Source organism: Myotis daubentonii, chromosome 15 (assembly GCF_963259705.1).
Source record: "Myotis daubentonii chromosome 15, mMyoDau2.1, whole genome shotgun sequence".
Classification (NCBI taxonomy): domain Eukaryota; kingdom Metazoa; phylum Chordata; class Mammalia; order Chiroptera; family Vespertilionidae; genus Myotis; species Myotis daubentonii.
In genome coordinates, this window is record NC_081854.1 from 28,407,446 (window position 1) to 28,429,999 (window position 22,554).

General features: G+C 44.3%; 1 protein-coding gene across 3 annotated transcripts in view; it reads left to right on the plus strand.

The window, feature by feature from the left end:
• The first annotated feature begins 27 nt into the window (after nucleotides 1-27).
• CEP89 (centrosomal protein 89) overlaps nucleotides 28-22,554 on the plus strand; it is a 77,649-nt gene continuing 55,122 nt past the window's right edge. For all 3 annotated transcript variants that reach the window (XR_009448849.1, XM_059667017.1, XM_059667018.1), the window contains exons 1-5: nucleotides 28-165; nucleotides 3,360-3,466; nucleotides 5,299-5,457; nucleotides 9,211-9,394; nucleotides 16,883-16,979. Coding sequence is in view for 2 of the 3 variants with exons in the window: in XM_059667017.1 (XP_059523000.1) it covers nucleotides 127-165; nucleotides 3,360-3,466; nucleotides 5,299-5,457; nucleotides 9,211-9,394; nucleotides 16,883-16,979 (586 nt within the window). In the remaining variant the exon portion in view is untranslated. The remainder of the gene's footprint in view (nucleotides 166-3,359; nucleotides 3,467-5,298; nucleotides 5,458-9,210; nucleotides 9,395-16,882; nucleotides 16,980-22,554) is intronic.

Below are 22,554 nucleotides of genomic sequence, written 5' to 3' on the forward strand. Positions count from 1 at the left end.
CCCTGAGCAGAAAAAGCGTCCGGGGCCAGGCCAGCGGGCGGGGACCAGGCTATAGGGAGCGGTCCTGGTCTTTGAGGAGACTTGCTCGTCGGTCCAGACCCGCTGGGACCATTCCCCACAGCAAAGATGCTCCTGGGGGTTCCGAGAGGCCGCAAGAGCCAGTTTGTAAGTAAATTCTTGCGCGGCCTGCGCCCTGGCCTGGGGGCCAGGAGTTGAAGGAGGAGGGCTTGGGATTTGGCTTGAGATTGAGGCCAGGTAGCGGCGCCTGGGGAAGTGGTTTTCCATTCGAAAAGCCCCGGTCTTTTGTGCTCTAAAGAATCCTTTATCCCAGGTGGGCCCCAGTCGGACAGGAATCGCCCAGTCTCCCCACGTCGTTCTCCCAGGTGTCGGGGAGCTCACTCCTGCCCGCCACAGACCTGCCCCACTGCTGGGTGTCCCCCTGGGGAGCCATTCCTGATTCCTCCCCGCCACCCACCACGGACACCCTGTCAGAAGTTCTTTAGAGTCTACCCACCAAATACATCCGGCAGCTGTTCCCGCCCCGGCCTGTCCAGCTGCATCTACCTGAGCTGATGCAGCAGCTCCTCGCTATTTCTTTGCCCTTTTTTGCTACGTACTTGCTCTAGTAACCTGACTCCAACAATCCGTTAACACAAACCTCCCACCCCCATCCCGCACAACCAATCTATTGATCTTACCAGTGTTCCCACTGTCCTCATTTCCAGCCCTAGTTTCTAATTCCATAGTCTATCATTATAATCACTCCTGTATACACCCCCAACTCCCGTGCTGCTGTCTCTTTCGCCGCTTGCCTGGCGAAACTCCAGACCTACTTATATCCAGTTCTCCATAAACGTAATACTTTAGGCATTTTGGTAAGGGCATTCCTGAACTCCGTTTTAAATCGAGGCTAGCAAACATGTCCGACTTGGCTACCTGTTCGCGGCCCCGCACCTGCAGCGAGCATTTCGGACAGGCTGAGAAGCAGGGAGGACGTACTTGAGGCACATTTTTGCATTGCAATTTTGCTTACTCAGCGTGGCATTATTGAGTTCCTGCTCTGGGTCAGACACCCACAATTAATTGACAGCCTATGGCCACACCGTCCAAAGGATAGACAAACCCTTAAGTAATTCATCGTAGAGAATATGTGTAGAGAAGAGGAGGGGGGCAGCAAGAAATGAATCTGGGTTCATTGGTGTTCATTGGTAGGAACCAACAGATAGCAGCTTAGCAGCCACACTAGACCCTTTACCTGTCATCAGGAGAGGGCGGCTGCCCATGAGGATTTTCCTGGTGGGTTGAGATGGGTTCATCCTGTGTTTTAGAGGCTGAGGTAGGAGGACCACAGCTGGAAATGATTATAGTGGTACAGTGAGAAATGTTTAGCATATTATGAGAGATTCACTCTATTAAAAAAAAAAAAAGCAAAACTCATGAGGCCTTTTTGGAGGATATACTGGATGTGAGCCCCTAGGGATTCAAAGGTGAAGAAAACCTTTTTTTTTTTTTTTTTTTTTTGCCGAAACCGGTTTGGCTCAGTGGATAGAGCGTCGGCCTGCGGACTGAAGGGTCCCAGGTTCGATTCCAGTCAAGGGCATGTACCTGGGTTGCGGGCACATCCCTAGTGGGAGGTGTGCAGGAGGCAGCTGATTGATGTTTCTCTTTCATTGATGTTTCTGACTCTCTATCCTCTCCCTTCCTCTCTGTAAAAAATCAATAAAATATATATTTAAAAAAAAACAAAAAACCTTTTTTTTTTTTCCCTCCTTGAGCATCTCCTTGGGGTGGGGAAAGAGGATGGGGAGTCGGGGAGGAGGCAAATATTAAACTGTCAAATTGTGTGACCAGTACGGGATGGTAGGTGCTCCACAGTGAGGTAAACAGAATAGAGGAATACAGCAGACACTGCTCTGGAATGCCTGTTCTTGGGGTTGGCATGCACGTGAAACTAGGAGGTTGAAGGGCTGCTGCAGGAGACATTTGGGAGGTCTGTCCATCCCTCCTGAAGGATGCCCCCAACCCTGGCTGTTCCCCTTGGTTGTGCCTCTCTTCTCTCCCATACCTTATGCCTACCGCTGCTTCATTAATCTTTCCAGGGCCATTTTCAGTGGGTGCTCCTCACTAGGCCACAGGATCACCTTAGTCTTGTTTCAAAACTCTTCAGTGGAAACAGTCCCCATGCTTATTCCCAACCCATTGTTCTAGCCTCTCCCTCTCAGGTGCCTCTATATTGCTATAATCCCGCAAACTGGATACTTGTTATTTCCAGAGCACTGCCACTGATGTCTTGCTTCATTCCTTTGTTCATGCTGTTCCCTCTTCCTAGAAGGCTTTCCTTCGTATTTCCCAAATGTGAGAGCAGTGGCCATCTTTGAAGATCTAGTCTAAATTTCTCTGTGGTTTTCTCCAAGAGTCCCCCTTCCCTCCCTGGGTCACCTCAGCACTTTTTCTTATCTTTCCCCTGTCACATTCCATAATTCCCTGTTGTATGATAAGTTTTTGCATGTTTTCCTCTGTACTCTCCCTCCTTGAGGATGTCGACAAGGTTTATTAATTGCTGTCATGGTGTTTTGCTCCTAGTAGGTGTGAATGAATGGCTGGTGCACAGAATATGATTGGGCTATTCTCAGAAACTTCTGAGAGACTCCCAGTTGCCTATAGCAGATTCCCCTACTTTCAATTTGTGTTATGAACTAGTTTTTGTTATTCTGCATCATCAAAACTACCTAAAATCTACAGGTGTAGAACAAAGTGCTAAGTGCTAAAGTTCAGGGTTGATGAAGACAAGACGGTTGCCTGCTCCCAGGAAGCTTCTGTTCTGTAGGGGGTTGGTAAGTGAGGGCCTAGGCAGTGGTCGGCAAACTCATTAGTCAACAGAGCCAAATATCAACAGTACAAGGACTGAAATTTCTTTTGAGAGCCAAATTTTTTAAACGTAAACTATATAGGTAGGTACATTGTTATTAACTTAATTAGGGTACTCCTAAGACTTAGGAAGAGCCACACCAAGGGGCCAAAGAGCCGCATGTGGCTTTCGAGCCGCAGTTTGCCGACCACGGGCCCTAGGGTCACCGGAGGCAGTGCTATACGACAAGTCGAGGTGCTTCGGGGCTCCCCTGGGGGTCAGGAAAGCTGCTCTGAGGAGGAAAGGTGAGACGGCCCCACTATAGGCAGCTGTAATGGTGCTCCCTGGGTGGGCATGCTTGCCGGGCCAGATGAGCAAGGGGAGGAGTGGGCCTCCTGGTGGGGCTAGATCCCTGAACTGCCAGTGTCCCTTCTCAGGCCTAGGGAGGGGTGGTGGCAGGACCCAGGTGATTCTCTACACCAGTGACCTGTTCTGGGTTTTATTTGTGCAGAAACACATCATCCATGGCCTTCTACCTGCAGCCAGCATTGCACCGAAGCCAGCCGTGCCCCGCACACCTCCTCCCCGCAGCCCCAACCCCTCTCCAGAGAGACCGAGGTGAGTCTCAGGTGAGCAGGCACTGAGGTCACCCTTGTGCTCAGTTGCCAAGTGGTGGGTCCTAGAACTGATCCAACTGGCAAGATTACAAGTAGGGTGATTAGAATCATGTCCTTTGAAATATTTATCATGGTTCCATAATTTAATATGATTTCTCTGTGAGATAATGGCCTATCTCTTTCAGGGGTGGACTCCGCACATTTTGTAACTGAATGCAGTTAGTATTTTTCAAAATAGTAAAGCCCAAATATTTCAGTTGATGGCATGTTAAAAGGAATTTTAATTGTGGACATAATTTTCTCTTTAAACGTAAGTCGGCCTTTCAGCAGAACTGCTCTGTGGGAGGGAATGAGAAGCGGGTTCACTTCCCAGGGCCTGGGATTCCCACGTCCTCCAGTGCTCCTAGCACATCCGTTAATGACTATGTTTTATACATCATCGAAGCTAAGGCCCCTGCTGTGCTCTCCAAGATTGTAAATATAGGAGAATTTTAGACTGTTTTTTATCCAGTAGGTACCTGGATGCATGACTTGACTATTAACAATGAGAACAAATTTCATTCCAGGGTGATACCTTCCAGTGTTCTTGGAAACTAGAATATTGGATGCCTCCTGATTAAAAAACACAAATATTTTTAGTGTTTGTTTTCTCCTTTAGTATAATCTTGATAATAAGAATAGCCATTTATTAGTACTTACTCTGTGTCAAGGAATCTAGTAAGTGCTCTAGAAGTATTTCTTTTCACCCTCTCATGACCCTATGAGAGAGGTCCTGTTGGCATCTCTATTTGCCTGAAGTCTCACAGCTGGCAAGCAGTGGCATCGCTGCGATGCACTTGAAGGTCTGTCCAGCTCCATTAAGTAGTGTTATTAGAACTTAAATGTTTAGATAGCAGCAGCAATAATGAGAAGGTTAGCTTTACATCCCATTATAAAGCAGGAAAGCAAAAGAACAGGTCATATCCTGCCAAGCATGCTATAGACTCATTAGAAAACTTCTATAGTTTCTGTGATTTACAGAAATATCTTCCCAGATTGTAATCTTTATAAACCCCAAATAAACAACATGGCTTTAGCAAACTTAGCATACTTCTAGATCTTTTTATTTTTAAAAAATAACATTTAAATTAATCTTTGATATTATTCCACTTCATGTGTAGTAATAATAGTGTAAGAGTCTTTTGCTATTTACTTCGATTGCCTCCTTCCCATCCATTGTGTAACTGTTGTCATATATTTTATCTATTATAAACTGCATAATATATTACTATTTTTGCTTTAGACAGTTGTTTATCTTTTTTTAAAAAATATATTTTATTGATTTTTTACAGAGAGGAAGGGAGAGGGATAGAGAATTAGAAACATCGATGAGGGAGAAACACTGATCAGCTGCCTCCTGCACATCCCCTACTGGGGATGTGCCCGCAACCCAGGTACATGCCCTTGACCAGAATCGAACCCGGGACTCTTCAGTCCCCAGGCTGACACTCTATCCAGTGAGCCAAACCGGCTAGGGCCTGATCTTTTATTTTAATATAAAAACTATTTGAATATAGACTCCCTGGATTAGAGATCTAGTTTCATCTCCTATTAGCTTAGAAATCTTGGGCAAGTCATTTAATTTACATGAAAAATGGAGGTGACAATAATATCTCTTCATATAGTTGATGTGAGAATGAATTAAGATTGTTTGAAGGCACATAACAGACTGCAGGCCTGTGGTCAGTAGATATGCACTAAACATTGTAGAACAGATGGTATGTTTTGATTAATTTATGTATCCTGTTGTTTAACTTTTTGTTCACCATCTCACTGGGATGCTCTTGTCCATAGGTCTGCTCTGGCTGCAGTCATTCTAGCAACAACATTGACTGGCCGGACTGTTGCCCTTCCTCAGCCACAACGGATATCCCAGTCTGAGAGTGACGTGACTCACCTTGAAAATGACAGTTTCATCACGCCCTATGCCACCACCTCAGAGCTGAGGCATCAGTAAGGACCATATCTCTGATTCTGCTTCCTCTAGGACAGCGGTTCTCAACCTGTGGGTTGCGAGCCCTTTGGGGGTCGAACGACCCTTTCACAGGGGTCGCCTAAGACCATCGGAAAACACATATGTAATTACATATTGTTTTTGTGATTAATCACTATGCTTTAATTATGTTCAATTTGTAACAATGAAATTGGGGGTCACCACAACATGAGGAACTGTATTAAAGGGTGGCGGCATTAGGAAGGTTGAGAACCACTGCTCTAGGAGCAGAGGAGGAGCGTGTGTGTGTGTGTGTGTGTGTGTGTGTGTGTGATTATGATTAGAGCTTAGTAGTGAGGTTTTTTGTTTTGTTCTTTTTTAAAATATATTTTTATTGATTTCAGAGTCAGGAAGGGGAAGAGAGAGATAAAAACATCAATGATGAGAATCACTGATTGGCTGCCTCCTGCACCCCCCATACTGGCGATCGAGCCCACAACTCAGGCATATGCCCTGACCCAGAATTGAGCCGTGACCTCCTGGTTCATAGGTCAGTTTTCAACCACTGAGCCACACTGGCCGGGCATTAGTGAGGTTTTCATCCCCAGTGTCAAAGGAACACTGTTCTGGGACATTAATTGTTCTTGAGTTGCATCGGAGTTTTCTTAGAGTGGAGCTTGTTAAATTATGGCTTGTGAATGCACTGGTGGTTTTCATGGCAACACAAAGCCAGTGAATTTAGTGCTGCTTTTAGACCGTTGTAGGATTCTCTGTGCCACAGCCTAGATGGTGAGAGTTGTCACTCACTACTTCTCAGGTATCTCCCCTCTGAACACTCATACTGATTTGACCTTTGTTGGCATCTGTACTATAACTTTTCTTCTTTAATGTCATCTCCTCCATTGCTTGAGCTGGGTTAATGCTAACATAGGCCTAGGGCAGTGGTCGGCAAACTGCGGCTCGCGAGCCACATGCGGCTCTTTGGCCCCTTGAGTATGGCTCTTCCACAAAATACCACGTGTGGGCGATTGAAATTTCGTGGCCCATGCGCAGAAGTCGGTATTTTGTGGAAGAGCCATACTCAAGGGGCCAAAGGGCCGCATGTGGCTCGCGAGCCGCAGTTTGCCGACCACTGACCTAGGGGGTCAGGAAGGTTTCTTCCTGCAGAAGAGAGTGTTGAGGAGAGCACAGAGGAATATAAAAGAATCAAGTGGGAATGGCTTGAGGGTCGGGGGGGATGGTCAGTGTGGGGCTGGGATGAGCTTCCTAGACAGAGAAAGGAGGAGCATGACACATGTGAGCAACAGAAGGAAGATGTTTGTGGCTGGGAGAACTTGAGTGAGGTGGGGCGTCATCTGCAGTGGGCCTGAAGGAGTGGGCAGGGGCGCAGTGTTCTGTTCTGAGGTTTGGTATCTCCCCTAGAAGCAGGAAGCACTGAGGGCTTTAAGGGCTTGTGGGATGGCAGTGGGGGATACATGACCAGATTCGCCTTTTATCTGTCATGCTTATTCAATTTTGTTTTTGTTTATATTTTTATATGCCAAATATTCGGTATGTTTCATGTAGTAAGATGTATCAGCCTTTTCTTTGTATCTTCTGTCATTATTGTCAAATTTAGAAAGAACTTCCCTATTATATACAGCATTATATATATGCTCATGTATTTCCTCCTAGGACATGTTTATATTTTTGGTTTTTACATTTTAATCTTGACTCCATTTTTAGATATTTGAATATAGTCTATTTTTCTCCTGGTAGCAATTATACTTTGGCTGAATAAGAGCTAAATATGAGGACAAGATTCTAAAATGTATTGGAAAGAATAAGCAGCTAAGACCATCAGAAGAAATTTGGAAAGGAAGAATATTGACACTGGGGGTAGGCTGCATTAGCCCCATTATATATTTTTTTGTTAATCCTCACCCAAGGATATTTTTTCTATTGATTTTTAGAGAGAATAGAAGGGAGGGAGGGAGCAGGGAAGAGAGAGAGAGAAACATTGATATGAAAGAGACACATCGATTGGTTGCCTATTGCAGACATCCTGACTGGGGTGGGGATCGGGGATGGAACCTGCAACCCAGGTATGTGCCCTTGACTGGGAATCAGACCCGTGACCCTGTGGTACATGGGCCAACAATCTGCGTGCTGAGTCATACTGGCCCCGTTATATTTTAAAACCTGTAGTTGAAGTAGTTAAAATAGAGGAGGACAGGTTCAGTGATAGAGGTGTTCATGAACACCTGACGTGAACCTAGTGTTGGCAAGCATATTGAATCTCTAGTAAAGGCAGCTGCACAGATTAAAAGGGAAGGAAAGGATTCAACAGTATATGGATTAGCAATTTTATTGGAAAAATCAGCTTTGCCTAATTCATATATCAAAACAAATTTCTATTGAATGAAAGTATTGATTTGTATATATACATAAATAAGACTATTAAAGCTTATATCCAGTCTTATCAAAACTGCTATTTACTCCTACACTAAGAATCTAGATGGTTAAAAGAAAGTTTTAAAAAATCATCTGTATGTTAAAAAAAATTAATAGAATAGGAAAAATATTTGTAATAAATACAAAGTCAGGCTTTTAATTTTAGAAGAAAAGAAAGTTAATTTCAAATTAGAATTGACATATTAGAAGCAAAATAGATAAATGGAGAAAGGACACGAACAGACAATTCATGAACAGAGGAATTAAGACTTGCACACAGATATATGGAAAAATATCCAGTCTCGGTACGATGCAAATTTATATTGTGAGATTTAATTTCTTTTGGCAAGTTTTAGAATATTATTACCAACGTAGGCACAGGGTGGAGAAATGATTTGTGAAATAATTTTGTGTGGTATGCATGCAGACCCACAAAATGTTTATACCATGGACTCAGCAGTTTGCCATCTGGTTTATTTTATAGGATTAATCCTAAAAACAGAAGAGATTATTTGCACATGGATGTCCATTACAGGGTTATTTATAGCAGTGAAAATTGGGAGGGAGAAACCAGTTAAGGGAAATGGCTGACTAAACTGGTGTAACTACTTGAGTCTTTACCTTATAACGTTTTGACTTTAAAAACTTGTTAACAGTGAAGCAGATTGTATTGTATGCAGTGATAAGTATAAGAATCTAGGTAAAAAACTAGAAAGAAATTTTTTTAAAAAAATATATTTTATTGATTTTTTACAGAGAGGAAGAGAGAGAGAGATAGAGTTAGAAACATCGATGAGAGAGAAACATCGATCAGCTGCCTCCTGCACATCCCCCACTGGGGAAGTGCCCACAACCCAGGTACATGCCCTTGACCGGAATCGAACCCGGGACCCTTCAGTCCGCAGGCCGACACTCTATCCACTGAGCCAAACCGGTTCCGGCTAGAAAGAAATTTTAAGCGTGTGCAGAGAGCCTGCTGGTGTGGCTCAGTGGTTGAGCGTTGACCCATGCACCCATGGTCACCTGTTGGATTCCCAGTCAGGGTCCATGCCCAGGTTGCAGGCTTAATCCCAAGCAGGGGGTGGCCAAGAGGCAGCCAGTCAACGATGATGTTTCTCCCTCATCAATGTTTTGATCTCTTTCTCTCCCTTCCTCTCTCTAAAAATCAATAAAAACATATTTTATAAAAAGTGTGTAGAGAGATGGGATAGGGGATGACTTAATCCTTTAGAGTCTATGTATTTTGTAAAAGTAGTTTTATGGTGGAGGCTCAGAGGCAGTGCATTTAATACACGTACATGTACCAGTGTGAAGTAAGTGGCTGCTTTAATGTAATACAGACCAAATTGGCAGAGTGAGACAGGAAGAAGTTCTTTGCCATCCTTCGAAATGCTGGGCTATGGGGAGGAAGAGGACACTGACTCGCACCTGTCATCTAGCAACAAGGAGTCCTCAGAAGTCAGTGCTCATAAGGAAGAGGGAAGAATTGGCGATGCTGTGTATACCATGCCACACAGAAATCAGGTATTTGTCACATTCCAGAATTTCCACTGCACCTTGACATTAACTTATAGTAAATTGTGTATGTGTAAGGACTTTCTTTTCACTCTTCTACCTTTGATGGCTTTTGTTCTGGGGCTTATTTTTTTAATGTGTCCAGTCTCGTTTTCTATCTGGTTAGGCTAAAATTTAAAATTTTTCCTTTACCTTTCAAAGACAAACATCAACATTTTCAGTGTAGATTTTCTTCTGATGCTGAGTAATCCTGTTCATTTCTTAGACCCCAAAAGCTAACTTTTCTATCACTTTTCCAATATCAGTATGCATAGTTGCAACCTTTCTTCTAAGTCATGCCTGGCAAAAGGAGTATCACCATTTATTTCCATAGCAGCTGGTACTGTTTGAGTGGTTACTGTGAGTCTCTATTTCAGGCTTTTACATGTATTTACCTCCCAGTGTCTTGGTGAGGTAGATTCCGTTTTTGAACCTATCACAGGTGAAAACCGAGGTACTGAGAGGTTGAAGGAGCCACTGCCCGACTGGTCTGGTTTACAATCTGTGCTCCTAGGTTTTGAAAACCAGTTAGTGCCATTTCTTTAATAGCAAAAGACAGCACTGTAATTTCCTTTTTCCTTTCTCTTTTTTCACCATCATTATAACATGTGTTAGCGTGGTGACTGCACATGAAGACTAGCAGGTTCAAAGTATATTCATACTGATTATATTATACTAGAGGCCCGGTGCACAAAAATTTGTGCACTCGGGGCGGGGAGAGGGGTGCCTCAGTCCGGCCTGTGCCCTCTCGCAGTCTGGGACCCCTCAGGAGATAACGACCTGCTGGCTTAGGCCTGCTCCCGGGTGGCAGAGGGCAGGCCCAATCCCTAGGTGCAGCCCCTGGTAGGGCTCAGAGCAGGGCCGATTGGGGAATTGGGGCGCTGCCCCCTGTTATGCACAGAGCAGGGCGATCGGGAGGTTGTGATGCCACCCTCAGTCACACTCAGGGTAGGGCTGATTGGGGGGTTGGGGCACCGTCCCCTGTCACACTCAAGGCAGGGTCAATGGGGAGGTTGCGGCGCCACCCCCTGTCACCCACAGAGCAGGGCCAATCAGGGGGTTGGGGCACTGCCCCCTGTCACTCACAGAGCAGGGCCCATTAGAGGGGTTGGGGCTCTGTACCCTATCACGCAAAGAGCAGGGCCCGTGCGGGGAGGGGCCCTCTATCACCCACACAGCAGGGCCGATCAGGGGGTTGGAGCGCCGCCACTCTCACACTCAGGGCAGGGCCGATGGGGAGGTTATGGCTCTACCCCGTCACACACAGAGCAGGGCCCGTAGGGGGGCGGGGGTTGGGGCTCCGCACCCTGTCACACACAGAGCAGGGCCGATCAGGGGGTTGGGGCACCTCACCCTGTCACACACAGAGCCGCAGGGTGATCAGGGGGTTGGGGAGCTCCCCCGTATCAGGCACAGAGCAGGGCTGATCAGGGGGTTGGGGCGCCTTCCCCTGTCACGAACAGAGCAGGGCGGATAGGGAGGTTGTGGCCCCGCCCCCTGTCACACACAGCCGCAGGGCGATCAGGGGGTTTGGGCGCTGCCCCCTGTCACGCTGATCCCTGTGCCTGGAGGCCTCTCGGCTCCGCTGATCCCGGTGCCGGGAGGCATATTACCCTTTTACTATATAGGGTAGAGGCCTGGTGCACGGGTGGGTGCCGGCTGGTTTGCCCTGAAGGGTGTCCTGGATCAGGGTGGGGGTCCCCACTGGGGTGCCTGGCCAGCCTGGGTGAGGGGATGATGGCTGTTTGCAGCTGGTCACACATCCTTCAGGGTGGGGGTCCCCACTGGGGTGCCTGGCCAGCCTGGGTGAGGGGATGATGGCTGTTTGCAGCTGGTCACACACCCTTCAGGGTGGGGGTCCCCACTGGGGTGCCTGGCCAGTCTGGGTGAGGGGCTGAGGGCTGTTTTCAGGCTGTGGGTGACTGAAGCTCCCAACCGCTCCTTTTTTTTCTTCTTTTTTTTTATTCTGGGCCAGCTTTAGCTTTGAGGCTTGGCTCCAGCTCTTAGGCCTCCGCTGCTGAAAGTAGGTTTCTAGCCTTTGCTTACAATGTTGCGATCCTGCTGGCTGAAGCCCGGTGGACTAAAGCAGGTTTCTGGGGTTTTGTTTAGCTTCTATATTTATTACATAGTTGCTTAGAGTTGCAGCTCAGAGGCCTGCAGCGGCAGGCGGGGAACGTTGGAGTCCTCCATCACTGAAGCAAGCAACCCTCATGTTAGTTTCAAGCTGCCTGGCTGCCGGCCACCATCTTGGCTGGCAGTTAATTTGCATATTGCCCTGATTAGCCAATGGGAAGGGTAGCGGTCGTACGCTAATTACCATGTTTCTCTTTTATTAGATAGGATTGATTACCCTCAACTATATTGAATCACATTTTTTAAAATACATATTTTTTTGATTTCAGAGAGGAAGGGCGAGGGAGAAAGAGATAGAAACATCAATGATGAGAGGGAATCATTGATTGTCTGCCTCCTGCATGCCCCCTGCTGATTGCAATTGAGAGGTTTCATGCTAACCTTTACATTGTCCTGGCAGATGGGATGAATGAAAGGTCCTTAAACTGGAAAGGGATTTCAATTTCCCATAGTCTCACGATTAGTTTCTTTTTTTTCCTTGGGGGCTGGTAGACAGTAGCGGAGGAAGATGCATTGACCTTTTCTTAGCATTAATATATGCTAGGCAGCTTCCATGTACCATTTTAAATATCTTTTTAAAATTGATTTTCAGAGAGAGAAAAAGGGAGAATCACTGATCAGCTGCCTTCTGCACGCTCCCTACTGGGGATGGAGCCCACAACCTGGGCATATGCGCTGACCGGGAATCAAACTAACGACCTATTGGTGCATGGGTTGATGCTTAACCACTGAGCAACACCAGCCAGGCTACATGTACCATTTCATTTACTTCACACCCTTGGGGGTAAGTGTGTGAAGAAACAGGACAAATGACTTGCCAACCAACCATCCAGTTGCAGAGGCAGGATTCAGACTAGGGTGACCAATTTTTCCTATTAATTAAAATTGGTGTTATAGTCCTTGTGCCTATTAAGAATATTTCTTAGAGATAAAGTTATTTTTAAAAAAACAGGCCAAATATTCTTAAGTTTATTATAGGATTAAAATATATATCTTTGGCCCTAGCTGGTTTGTCTCAGCTGATAGTCAGCCCGCGGACTGAAGGGTACTGGGTTCAATTCCAGTCAAAGGCACGTGCCTTGGTTGCAGGCTTGAACCCAGGCCCTGGTTGGGGCTTGTGTAGGAGGCAACCAGTCGATGTCTCTCTCCTTCACACTGATGTTTCTCTCTCAGTCTCTCCCCTTCCCTTCTATTCTTTCTAAAAATCAGTGAAAAAATACCCTTGGGTGAGGATTAACAAACAAACAAAAAAATATATATCTATCTTTGAAAAAAAAAAAGGGGTGTGTGGAGTATGTAAAACTGCTGTTTAATCACTAGATAATACCAGCTCTGAAGAAGATAGTGCCTATGGGTTACATTTTAACTTAAATAATAAAAGTAAAATTTCCTTCCCTATATTTACTATGGACATTTTGTAATCTGAGGTAAGTTATAATTTTATCCTTTTTTATGAATCATTCATACTTCCTTTAAAATAAAGAGTTGTCAAAACTAGTAAAGTAAGAACAGACCAACCCAAGCAGGCACTTTGGATATAAGTCTCTATACCTCATGCTTCTCTCTGTTGCAGAGTAGTTTGGGCAACTATCTTCATAGAATGTGTGCACCTTCGCAGAAATGGCCTAACAAATGCAAAGCAAATCTTGTTTTCAGGAGTTTTCTTATTGGTGCCACCCAAAAGTAAGGAATAAGTGGGGTGCCTGAACTTGTGGTCGGTTCACATGATGCTAGAGCCCAGTGGACAGAGCAGTGCCATGGGCATTCAGAGACCTGAGTTCAACTCCCAGTTTCTCTACTTCCCAGTTGTATAACTTGGATAAGTCAGATAACCTCCCTGCACCTCAGTTTCTTCATCCTCTACAGGACTGTATTGTGGAGAAGACTGTCTTTGATCAGGTAAATAACTCAACGAATATTTATTGAGCATCCAATGAGTACCAGGTATGTGCCAGGTGCTGGAGAAGCAGTATAAGGCGGAGTCCATAGTTACCTAATAAATAGCAACCAATTACAATTATGGTAAATGTTACGAAGGAAGGGTAAGTGCTGTGAGACCATATAGTGGGGGATTTAGCCTTTTCTGAGAGGACTGCTGAGGGTAACAGCAAAGGGCTGAGAAGGACTTAAGCCTGCTTTCTTTTTCACATTAAAGTCACTTGATCTTTCTTTCTGATACCTTTGTAAGTTCACTCTTTATCCTTTGAAGTTCAGTACATCTCCAGAATTAATGGTGGCATTTATTATTTTCTGTCCTTTTTCCTGAAATTTAGTTTATAATTTAATTTAGCAGAAAAAGATTCTCATTTCCTTTTTTATTTTCAGGGACTATTTCTCTCCCCTGTTTTGTCTTTGATTACTTTTACCATCCATTCATTCTATTCTCCTTTGAGAACACTAGCTATGCATTTGTTGGCTACCCTTTGTTTCCATGTCCATTATATTTTCTGTAATCACCTGTCCCTCGTTTTTCTTTGCATTGTCACTTTATGTGATTTCCTTTAGTGTACTCTGTGCATCTCTTTTAGCACTTTGTTACTGTGTTTTAGTACTTTTACTATAGCTTTTACTTCTGTATTGGTTTCCTTTTTCTTTTTCTTTTTTTGACTTCTGCCAGTTTACTTCTTATATCTTTCTGATGCTTTATCGCTTTTCTTGATATCCTTTGGGATCTTTATGTCAGCCTGTGCTGCCTTTAATTTCTGTGGGAGTATGCAGGCTGGATTCTGGACAATAAAGGCAGGCTCTCCACAAGTGGCTCCCTTAAATTTCTCCTCCCCGGGAAGGACTACTTCTCCTGGGCCTGTCCATGCCCTTGTTCTCATTGCACCCATCAGAAGAACTCTGCAACACTTTGTGAATTTTGGAGCATCTCTACATGCTTGAAGTCTAGCAGCTTTTGGTATACTCCTTCTATTCCAGGTTTTCATAGATTTGGCAGCTGTTTTCTCCAGTTTGTGTTTTGAGACTGTGGCCATTGACTAAGCTTTTTAAATTTATTTTTAATTTATTTTATTCTTCTGATTGATTTCAGTTAGTTTTAAGGGAAGAGACCACCTAAATGCCATGTTACCATTTTCAAATAGAAATCAGCAATAGGATGTTATTGGAGATCTCTGTCATGCATTCTTGCTATTGTTTGTGGATTTGCAGATCATCTTGTCATAAAATGCTATATAGTCACTCATTTGTACATTTGTTTACCCACCCACCTGTCAACAAACCCATATTTGAGTGTTGCCATAAGCTTGGATGGAGATGCAGAGAGGAACTATTCATGGAAGGGTAAACTAGTTTTTTCTAGAAACTTCTAGAGGCCAAGGGCATTCTTTTCTTGTTGTTGTTGAGGATTAGGAATGTCCCTTCTGTCCCCACGATTTAAATTTCTTTTTAGTTTTCTTTTTGTCACAAAGGTAATACACGAGTACACATTTATTACAAAAACTTCTGATATTGCACATAAAGCAAAAGTCCACCTTGAAACCCTGCTGCTGCTATTGCTGTCCTCCTCTGCCCAGGAGCTTCTTTGGTCAGTTGGATGTTTGTATCTTTTTTTTTTTCATTTTTTGTTTTTAATCCTCACCTGAAGATATGTTTTTATTGGTTTTTTAAATTTTTTTAGAGAGAGAGAAACTTTGATGTGAGAAACATCGATTGGCCTTAGCCAGTTTGGCTCAGTGGATAGAGCGTCGGGTCTGTGGACTGAAGAGTCCCAGGTTCAATTCTGGTCAAGGGCACATGCCTGGATGTGGGCTCGATCCCCAGCGTGAGGCGTGCAGGAGACAGCCGATCAATGATTCGCTCTCATTGATGTTTCTACCTCTCTCTTCCTCTTCTCCCTTCCTCTCTGAAATCAATTTAAAAAAATTTAAAAAAAAGAAAGAAACATTGATTGCTTGCCTCCCATATGTGCTCTGACCGGGAATCGAACTGGCAACTCTTTGATGCAAGGGCTGTCGTTCCTGCATACCCACATTGGGGATCGAACCCACAACTCAGGCATGTGCCCCAACTGGAAATCGAACCGTGACCTCCAGTTTGCTCAACCACTGAGCTACGCCAGCCAGGCTAAATTAAAACTTTTAAATTAGAATGTTGTTTTGAATATTATCACAGTTCTCTGGTCTATTTATTTCTTTTTCTTTTAAATTTATTTTTATTGATTTCTGAGAGGAAGTGAGAGGGGGAGAGAGAGAGAGAGAACCATCAATGACAAGAGAGAATCATTGATTGGCTATCTCCTGCATATCCCCCACTGGTGATTGAGCCCACAACCTGGGCAGGTGCCTTGACTGGGAATCGACCCCATGACCTCTTGGCTCATAGTTCGACGCTCAACCACTGACCTATACCATTCAGGCCTTTGGTTTATTTATTAATGCATTAAATATACACAAAAGGTACATAAATCATAAGTGTACAGCTCAGTGAATTTTTACAAAGTATCCACCACCCAGATTTAAAAAATACAAAACATTATTAATACCCCAGAAGTCCCTCTTTGTGACAGAGAAGATCACTACTTCCCCCAGAGGTAAGCACTGCCCTAAACTCCAAGAGTAGATTAGATCCTAGAAAATAACCTTAGATTAGTTTTGCCTATTCTGAAAATTCTGTGAATGTGATCACATAGTATGTATTCTTTGGGGTTTTTTAGAGTCTTCAGTTATTGTGCATGCAGTGATTGGTTCATTCCTATTGCTGTATAATCTCCCATTGTCCAACTGTACCATCCAATTGCTTACTCATTTTATTGATGATGGATATTTGGTTGTTTCCAGTTTGGGACTTTCAGGAATAGTGCTGCTGTGAACATTCTGCATAGGAGATGCTCACAGGCAGTGGAGGAGAGGGTTCCATTTCATGAGGAAACATTTACAGGGGTCTCACAAAGCCTGCGAACGTAACTGACCTCAACCCCAAACAGTTGCCGGACTGAGGGTTCTCACAGGGCAATTTGACAGCACTTGTCTCACGTGGAGATGGTAACACGGTAACAGTGCCAGGGTAGGATGGTATTGGGTGCTACGCACAGCAGGCCAGATGCAGCCCCTTGTTCTGGGTTGGTCTCTGGAAGGAAGGAGGAAGAGGTTGCCCAGATAGCATGGGTGGGATTTGAAGTTCTGGATGGCCTAAGTGTAGTGCCAATGTCATCGCTTTTGCCACAGGGCTTTTCCTAAGGAATCCGAAGTTTTGTCCCACCCTTTCAAGTGTAGTCCTTTTGTCTCTCAGGGAGGGAGGTGGCACTGAATAAAGTATGGAATAAGCCACTTGAGTTTACTGGGAGGAAATTTGATCACATGTTTGCTCCTTTGTCTCTTGTAGCAAAAGGTTCCATTGTCACATGGGGTGGACAGTGAAGATGAGGAAAATATTTCTGAGCAAGATCCAACTTTTATACCACAGCATACACAAGAAAAAGGTAAAAAAACAAACAAAAAAGCACCCAAACACCCACAATTTTTCAAATAGTAAAAACATTTTGTGACAATAAATGTTGGTTAACAAGGGGGAACATATAGCCATTGCACCTCCATACTGTGATTCTGTTATTACAAGTAGGAATATTTCTGAATTTTATTTTCACTGGAGGTAAGTTACTCCAGAGTCAATTGCCTGGATATTAAGTTGTACTTATTTTGGAGTCCATTTCGTAAGTTCTGTCCGTCAGCCCTGAGAGGACACCTGGGGAAAAGGGCTACGGCTCAAGCTCTGAAGCTCTACACACTCCTTCCCCCTGCACCCTGACCGAGGCCTGGCGTTGCAAGGGCTGGAGCCCAGTGGTCTCCATGCTATCTCCAGTGCCTGGAGCTGGGCCCAGCCCACAGTAGGCTGTCTCTAAGGGTTTGTTGGATGAATGAGTGCATGGACATGTTTATAATAGAACTCTAACTGTATGTTGCCAATTGTCTGTATATTTTGTCTGGCACTGTGAGAGAATTCAGAGTATTATAGTAAAGGTAGGGAACTCTTTTCAGTTTCCTAAAAGATGGCTTATGTCTGAGAAGTGAGAAAGAGAGCCTGACATACAGTGGGCACCAATAACTGCTTTCTCAGGACCCTCCTGAGAGATGCTTGTGCTCAAGGAGAGGTGGTTGGAAAATAGAATGCCAGCTAGTAATACCTGGGCCAGAAACACCAATTGGTTAGGTGGCATATTTTATCCCTATGGGAAAATCTGTGTGAATATTAAAGTCATGTAAAAACTGTATTCCTTTTTTAATTATAGAAGTACTACTTTTGCACTGTAAAAAAATGGAAATGCATAAATATATCAAGTTAAACACACATAATTGTACTTCATAGATAATTAATTTTATTTTATTATTTTTTGTTGTTGATCCTTACCCGAGGATATTTTTTCCATTGATTTCTTTTTAGAGAGAGTGAAAAGGAGGAAGAGAGGGGTGGTAGAAAGAGAGAGAGAGAGCAAGAGAGAAACATCAATGTGATGTGAGAGAGACACAGTGATTGGTTACCTCCCACAAGCGCCCCAACTCGGGCCAGAGATCGAACTTGCAACCCAGGTATGTGCCCTTGACTGGGAATCAAACCCACAACCCTTCAGTGCAGGCCGACACTAACCACCAGCCAGGGCTAGATAATTACTTTTATTATTTTAATTTTTTTATTGATTTCTGATGAGATAGAATCATTGATTGACTGCCTCCGCATGCCCCCTACTGGGGATCAAGTCCAAAACCCAGGCATGTGCCCATAACTGGAATCGAACCTGAGACCCTTCAGTCCACAGGCCAACGCTCTGTCCACTGAGCCAAACCAGCTAGGGCTAGATAATTACTTTTAACATACAATTGGGTATGTATATAAAATACACATTATTTTCTTACCTGCCTTTTTTTTTTAAATATATTTTATTGATTTTTTACAGAGAGGAAGGGAGAGAGATAGAGAGTTAGAAACATCGATGAAAGAGAAACATCGATCAGCCGCCTCCTGCACATCTCCTACTGGGGATGTGCCTGCAACGCAGTTACATGCCCTTGACCGGAATTGAACCTGGGACCTTTCTGTCCGCAGGCCGACGCTCTATCCACTCAGCCAAACCGGTTTCGGCTTACCTGCCATTTTTAAATCTAATGACATATCCTGAATATCTTCCGATGTTCATACATGTCCATCCACTTTTTTTTTTCTTTGACTTTAGAGAGAGACATCAGTGTGAGAGTGAAATATTGATTGGTTGCCTCCTGTACACATCCCGACCCAGGATGGAATCCACAACCTAAGTATGTGCCCTAACTGGGAATCTAACTGGTAGCCTTTCGTATTTTGTTCCAGTCCCTTCTGACCTGCAAAGTTTCTGTTGAGAAATCAGCTGATAGTCTTATGGGAGCTCCATTGTAGATAATAACTGCCTTTAAGATTCTCTCTTTGTCTTTAACCTTTGGCATTTTAATTATCTTGATGTATCTTGGTGTGGGCCTCTTTGGGTTCATCTTATTTGGGACTCTATGCTTCCTGGACTTGTGTGTCTATTTCCTTCACCAAATTAGGAAGTTTCCTGACATTTTTTTAAATAGGCTTTCAATTTTTTGCTCTCTTCTTTTTTTGGCACCCCCATGAAGGTTGGTACTCTTTTTTTTAAAATATATTTTTATTGATTTCAGAGAGGATGGGAGGGGGGGGGAGAGAGAGAGAGAGAGAAACATCAACGATGAGAGAGAATCATTGATCGGCTGCCTCCTGCACACCCCCTACTGGGGATCAAGCCCGCAACCGGGACATATGCCCTTGACTGGAATCAAACCCAGTACCCTTCAGTCTGCAGGCCTATGCTCTACCCACTGAGCCAAAACAGCTAGGCCTGTTGGTACTCTTAATGTTGTTCCAGAGGCCCCTTAAACGGTCCTCATTTTTTGGATTCTTTTGTCTTTTTGCTGTTCTGATTGGGTGTTTTCTGTTACTTATTTTCCAAATTGCTGCTTTGATCATCTACTTCACAATCTACTGTTGATTCATTTTACTGTTTCTTCATTTCAGTTATTGTACTCTTTATTTCTGTCCTTTTTTATGTTTTTTATCTCCATTTCTATGTTTTTATCTCTTTGTTGAAGTTCTCACTGAGTTAATCTATCTTTTTCTAAGTTCCTTGAGCATCCTTATAAGCATTATTCTTTAAAATATATATATTTTTTAAATATATTTTTATTGATTTCAGAGAGGAAGGAAGAGGGAGAGAGAGATAGAAACGTCAATGTTGAGAGAGAATAATTGATCAGCTGCCTTCTGCATGGCCCTTACTGTGGACCAGCCCCAAACCCGGACATGTACCCTGACTTGGAATCAAACCGTGGCTTCCTGGTTCATAGGTCAACACTCAACCACTGAGACACACTGGCCTGGCTGTCACCAGTATTTTGAACTTTGTATCTCTGGTAGATTGCTTGTCTTCATTTTGTTTAATTTTTTGGGTGGGGGGAGTTTTGTCCTCCTGTTCTTTCATTTGGGACATGTTGCTTTCTCCTTGTTTTGGCTGCCTCCCTGTGTTTGTATTAGGTAGAGCTGCTATGTGTCCCAGGCTTTGTAGAGTGGCCTAATGTAGTACATGTCCTGTAGGGCCCACTGGCACAGCCTCTGTAGTAACCCGAGCTGAGCACTCCAGGTGCAACTCCCCCACCCCCCACCATATATAGGCTATGTACACCCTCCTGTTTAGTAGTTGAGCCTTGATTTCTGTCAATGGGAGGGATTGACCCCCAGGCCAATCAGCTGTGAGGATTGGCCAAGACTATAGCAGAGGAGCTTTTGTGTAGGGGCCGACTACATGGAGCAGGACTTGCTTCAGCAGGGCTCGGTGCCAGATGAGTCTGCTGGTGGAGGTGATTGGGTGATGCTCTCATATGGTCTGAAGCTGTCCTCTGGGTGCATTGGCCCAGGAGCCTCCCCGGAGGTGCAGGCCACAGCTAGCCACTGCTTGTGCCATGCCAGGGACCACCCAGCATGTGGCTCATGCAGATAGTTGCCACTTGTGCTGGGTTTGGAGGTGCCCAGGAGAGGCCAAGCTATTATCCAAGGCTGGCTGCTGCTAGTACTGGGCTTGGGCTGCTTGGCAAGACGTAAAGGGCATGCTGAGGCCAGATGCTGCTTGTTTGAGATTTATAAACCTTTGAGAGATTTTAGCAAAGTCTGAAGTTCGAGCCAAGCGGCTTGGGTGGGTCTGAAAGTTGGGTGAGGATCTCAGGGAATCACCCAGGTAGGGTGAACAGTGTTAGCCAGGTAAATGGAGACTCAAGTCTGTGCCTGCTGCCAGCTCTATAGGGGGAGGACTCAGCAAAGGAACATGTCTTCTGCTTGCACTTCTGTCTGGGAGAAAGCTACCCCTCCAGCCCTCACCCCAAAGCCAGACAATCTAGTTCCTATGTTCAGAGCAAGTGAGTCTGAGTAAGTCTGAGTGTGGGCCCTTTAAGAGGAACTGCCTGGGACCCCAGCAGCCTTCCGTCTTACTCAGACTCAGTCTCTGCTGTATTATGGGGACTTCTGTTCCTGGCCCTGGAACCCTGGGCTGAGACTCCTCCCCAGCTGAGATATCCCTCCTGATTCTTAACCTCCTCACATGGGTGTGGAACATGACCATTCTGCATTTCTGCCCCTCCTACCGGTCTCCCTGTGGCTTCCTTAGTTATAGGAGTTCTGTTCAGCTAGACTTCAGGCAGTTCTCAGTGATGGTTGTTCAGTAGTTTAGTTGTAATTTTGAAGTGGTCACAAGAGATGTCAGTACTGCGTTTACCTACTCTCCCATTTTGACTAGAAGCCTGTCCCCCCCCCCCCCCCCCCGCCATTTAATCCCCTGCCCTCCCCCAACTTTATTTTGTGAAGAATTTAAGGGACACATAGAAGATTCCACTAAATAGGAAAGCAGTAGATCTGAGGTAGCATTGGAAGATACCAAATCAAACATATTGTAACAGTTATTAAAAATGTAAATTATTTTAATTATTTTTTTTATCAGTTTAAACATTTGCCCATCAGAAATTTATTCAGCTTACTATGTGCCAGAAATGATGGAGCCACAGCCTTTACCTTCACATTCTAGTTGCAGGGGAGGATGTGTAGATGGTAAACTGCCTGGGTACTAAAGCTGGTCGTAGAAGTGGGCACAAAGACCAGAGAGCAATCAACATTGTCTGCCAGTTGTAGAAAGTGGCAGGGAGAAGAGGCCATTAGGCTAGAAGGACTGGGTAGGATTTCATCTGGTGCCCAGTCCAGGCTGCCCCAAAACACGTGATCAAAACCAGGTCTATTAATATTGAATGTCAACTTTAATTGGAAAAATGTTTAAAAATACATTTTTTAAAAAGGCAGTTTGTTTAAAAATAGTGGATTAAGATGACTTTTTGGTAAAAAAATAAGCTCTTCATTGATTAGTTGCTCAAGTGTTGGTAATTGTAATGAACCAATAAGTAAATTTATAATGTATGCATCTTTAAGCATTTTTGTTTGTTTTTCTGAATTCTATATTTTTTTGGCATATTTGCTTCTAATTTATTTCTCAGCCAATTATTTCTGCTCTGCAAATTAATTGTGGAAAGTTAAAAGCAATGAACTTCTAAAAAGTTGAAAACCCAACTTTTCACTACGACAAGGGGTATAGGCAAACTGGGTCATAAGGTCAACCTCTTCATGGAGGATATTAATCACAAGTATATATTTATGAGTCAAAAATGAGTTACTGGACAAGATTTGTTTTCATGTGTGTCATTGAGGCAGTTTGCTTCAAGGAACAACTACTGTTCTGACCAAGTTGGATGCTACTTCCAGGCAGGCTAGGCCCAGCCCATTTGGGGAATGGCAGGTGGGACCTGCGGAGGGAGCACTGGGGTGGGGGTATGTTGGAAAGATGGGGAGGAGCCCTACATGTAAAGGGCTCAGAGTCACACTGAGGCATTTGGCCTTGGTTCTGCAATGCTGTGAGCCACTGAAGGTGCTCAGGAATGAGCAGGATAGTCAAGGATGAGCAGTTCAGAGCTGGGCTC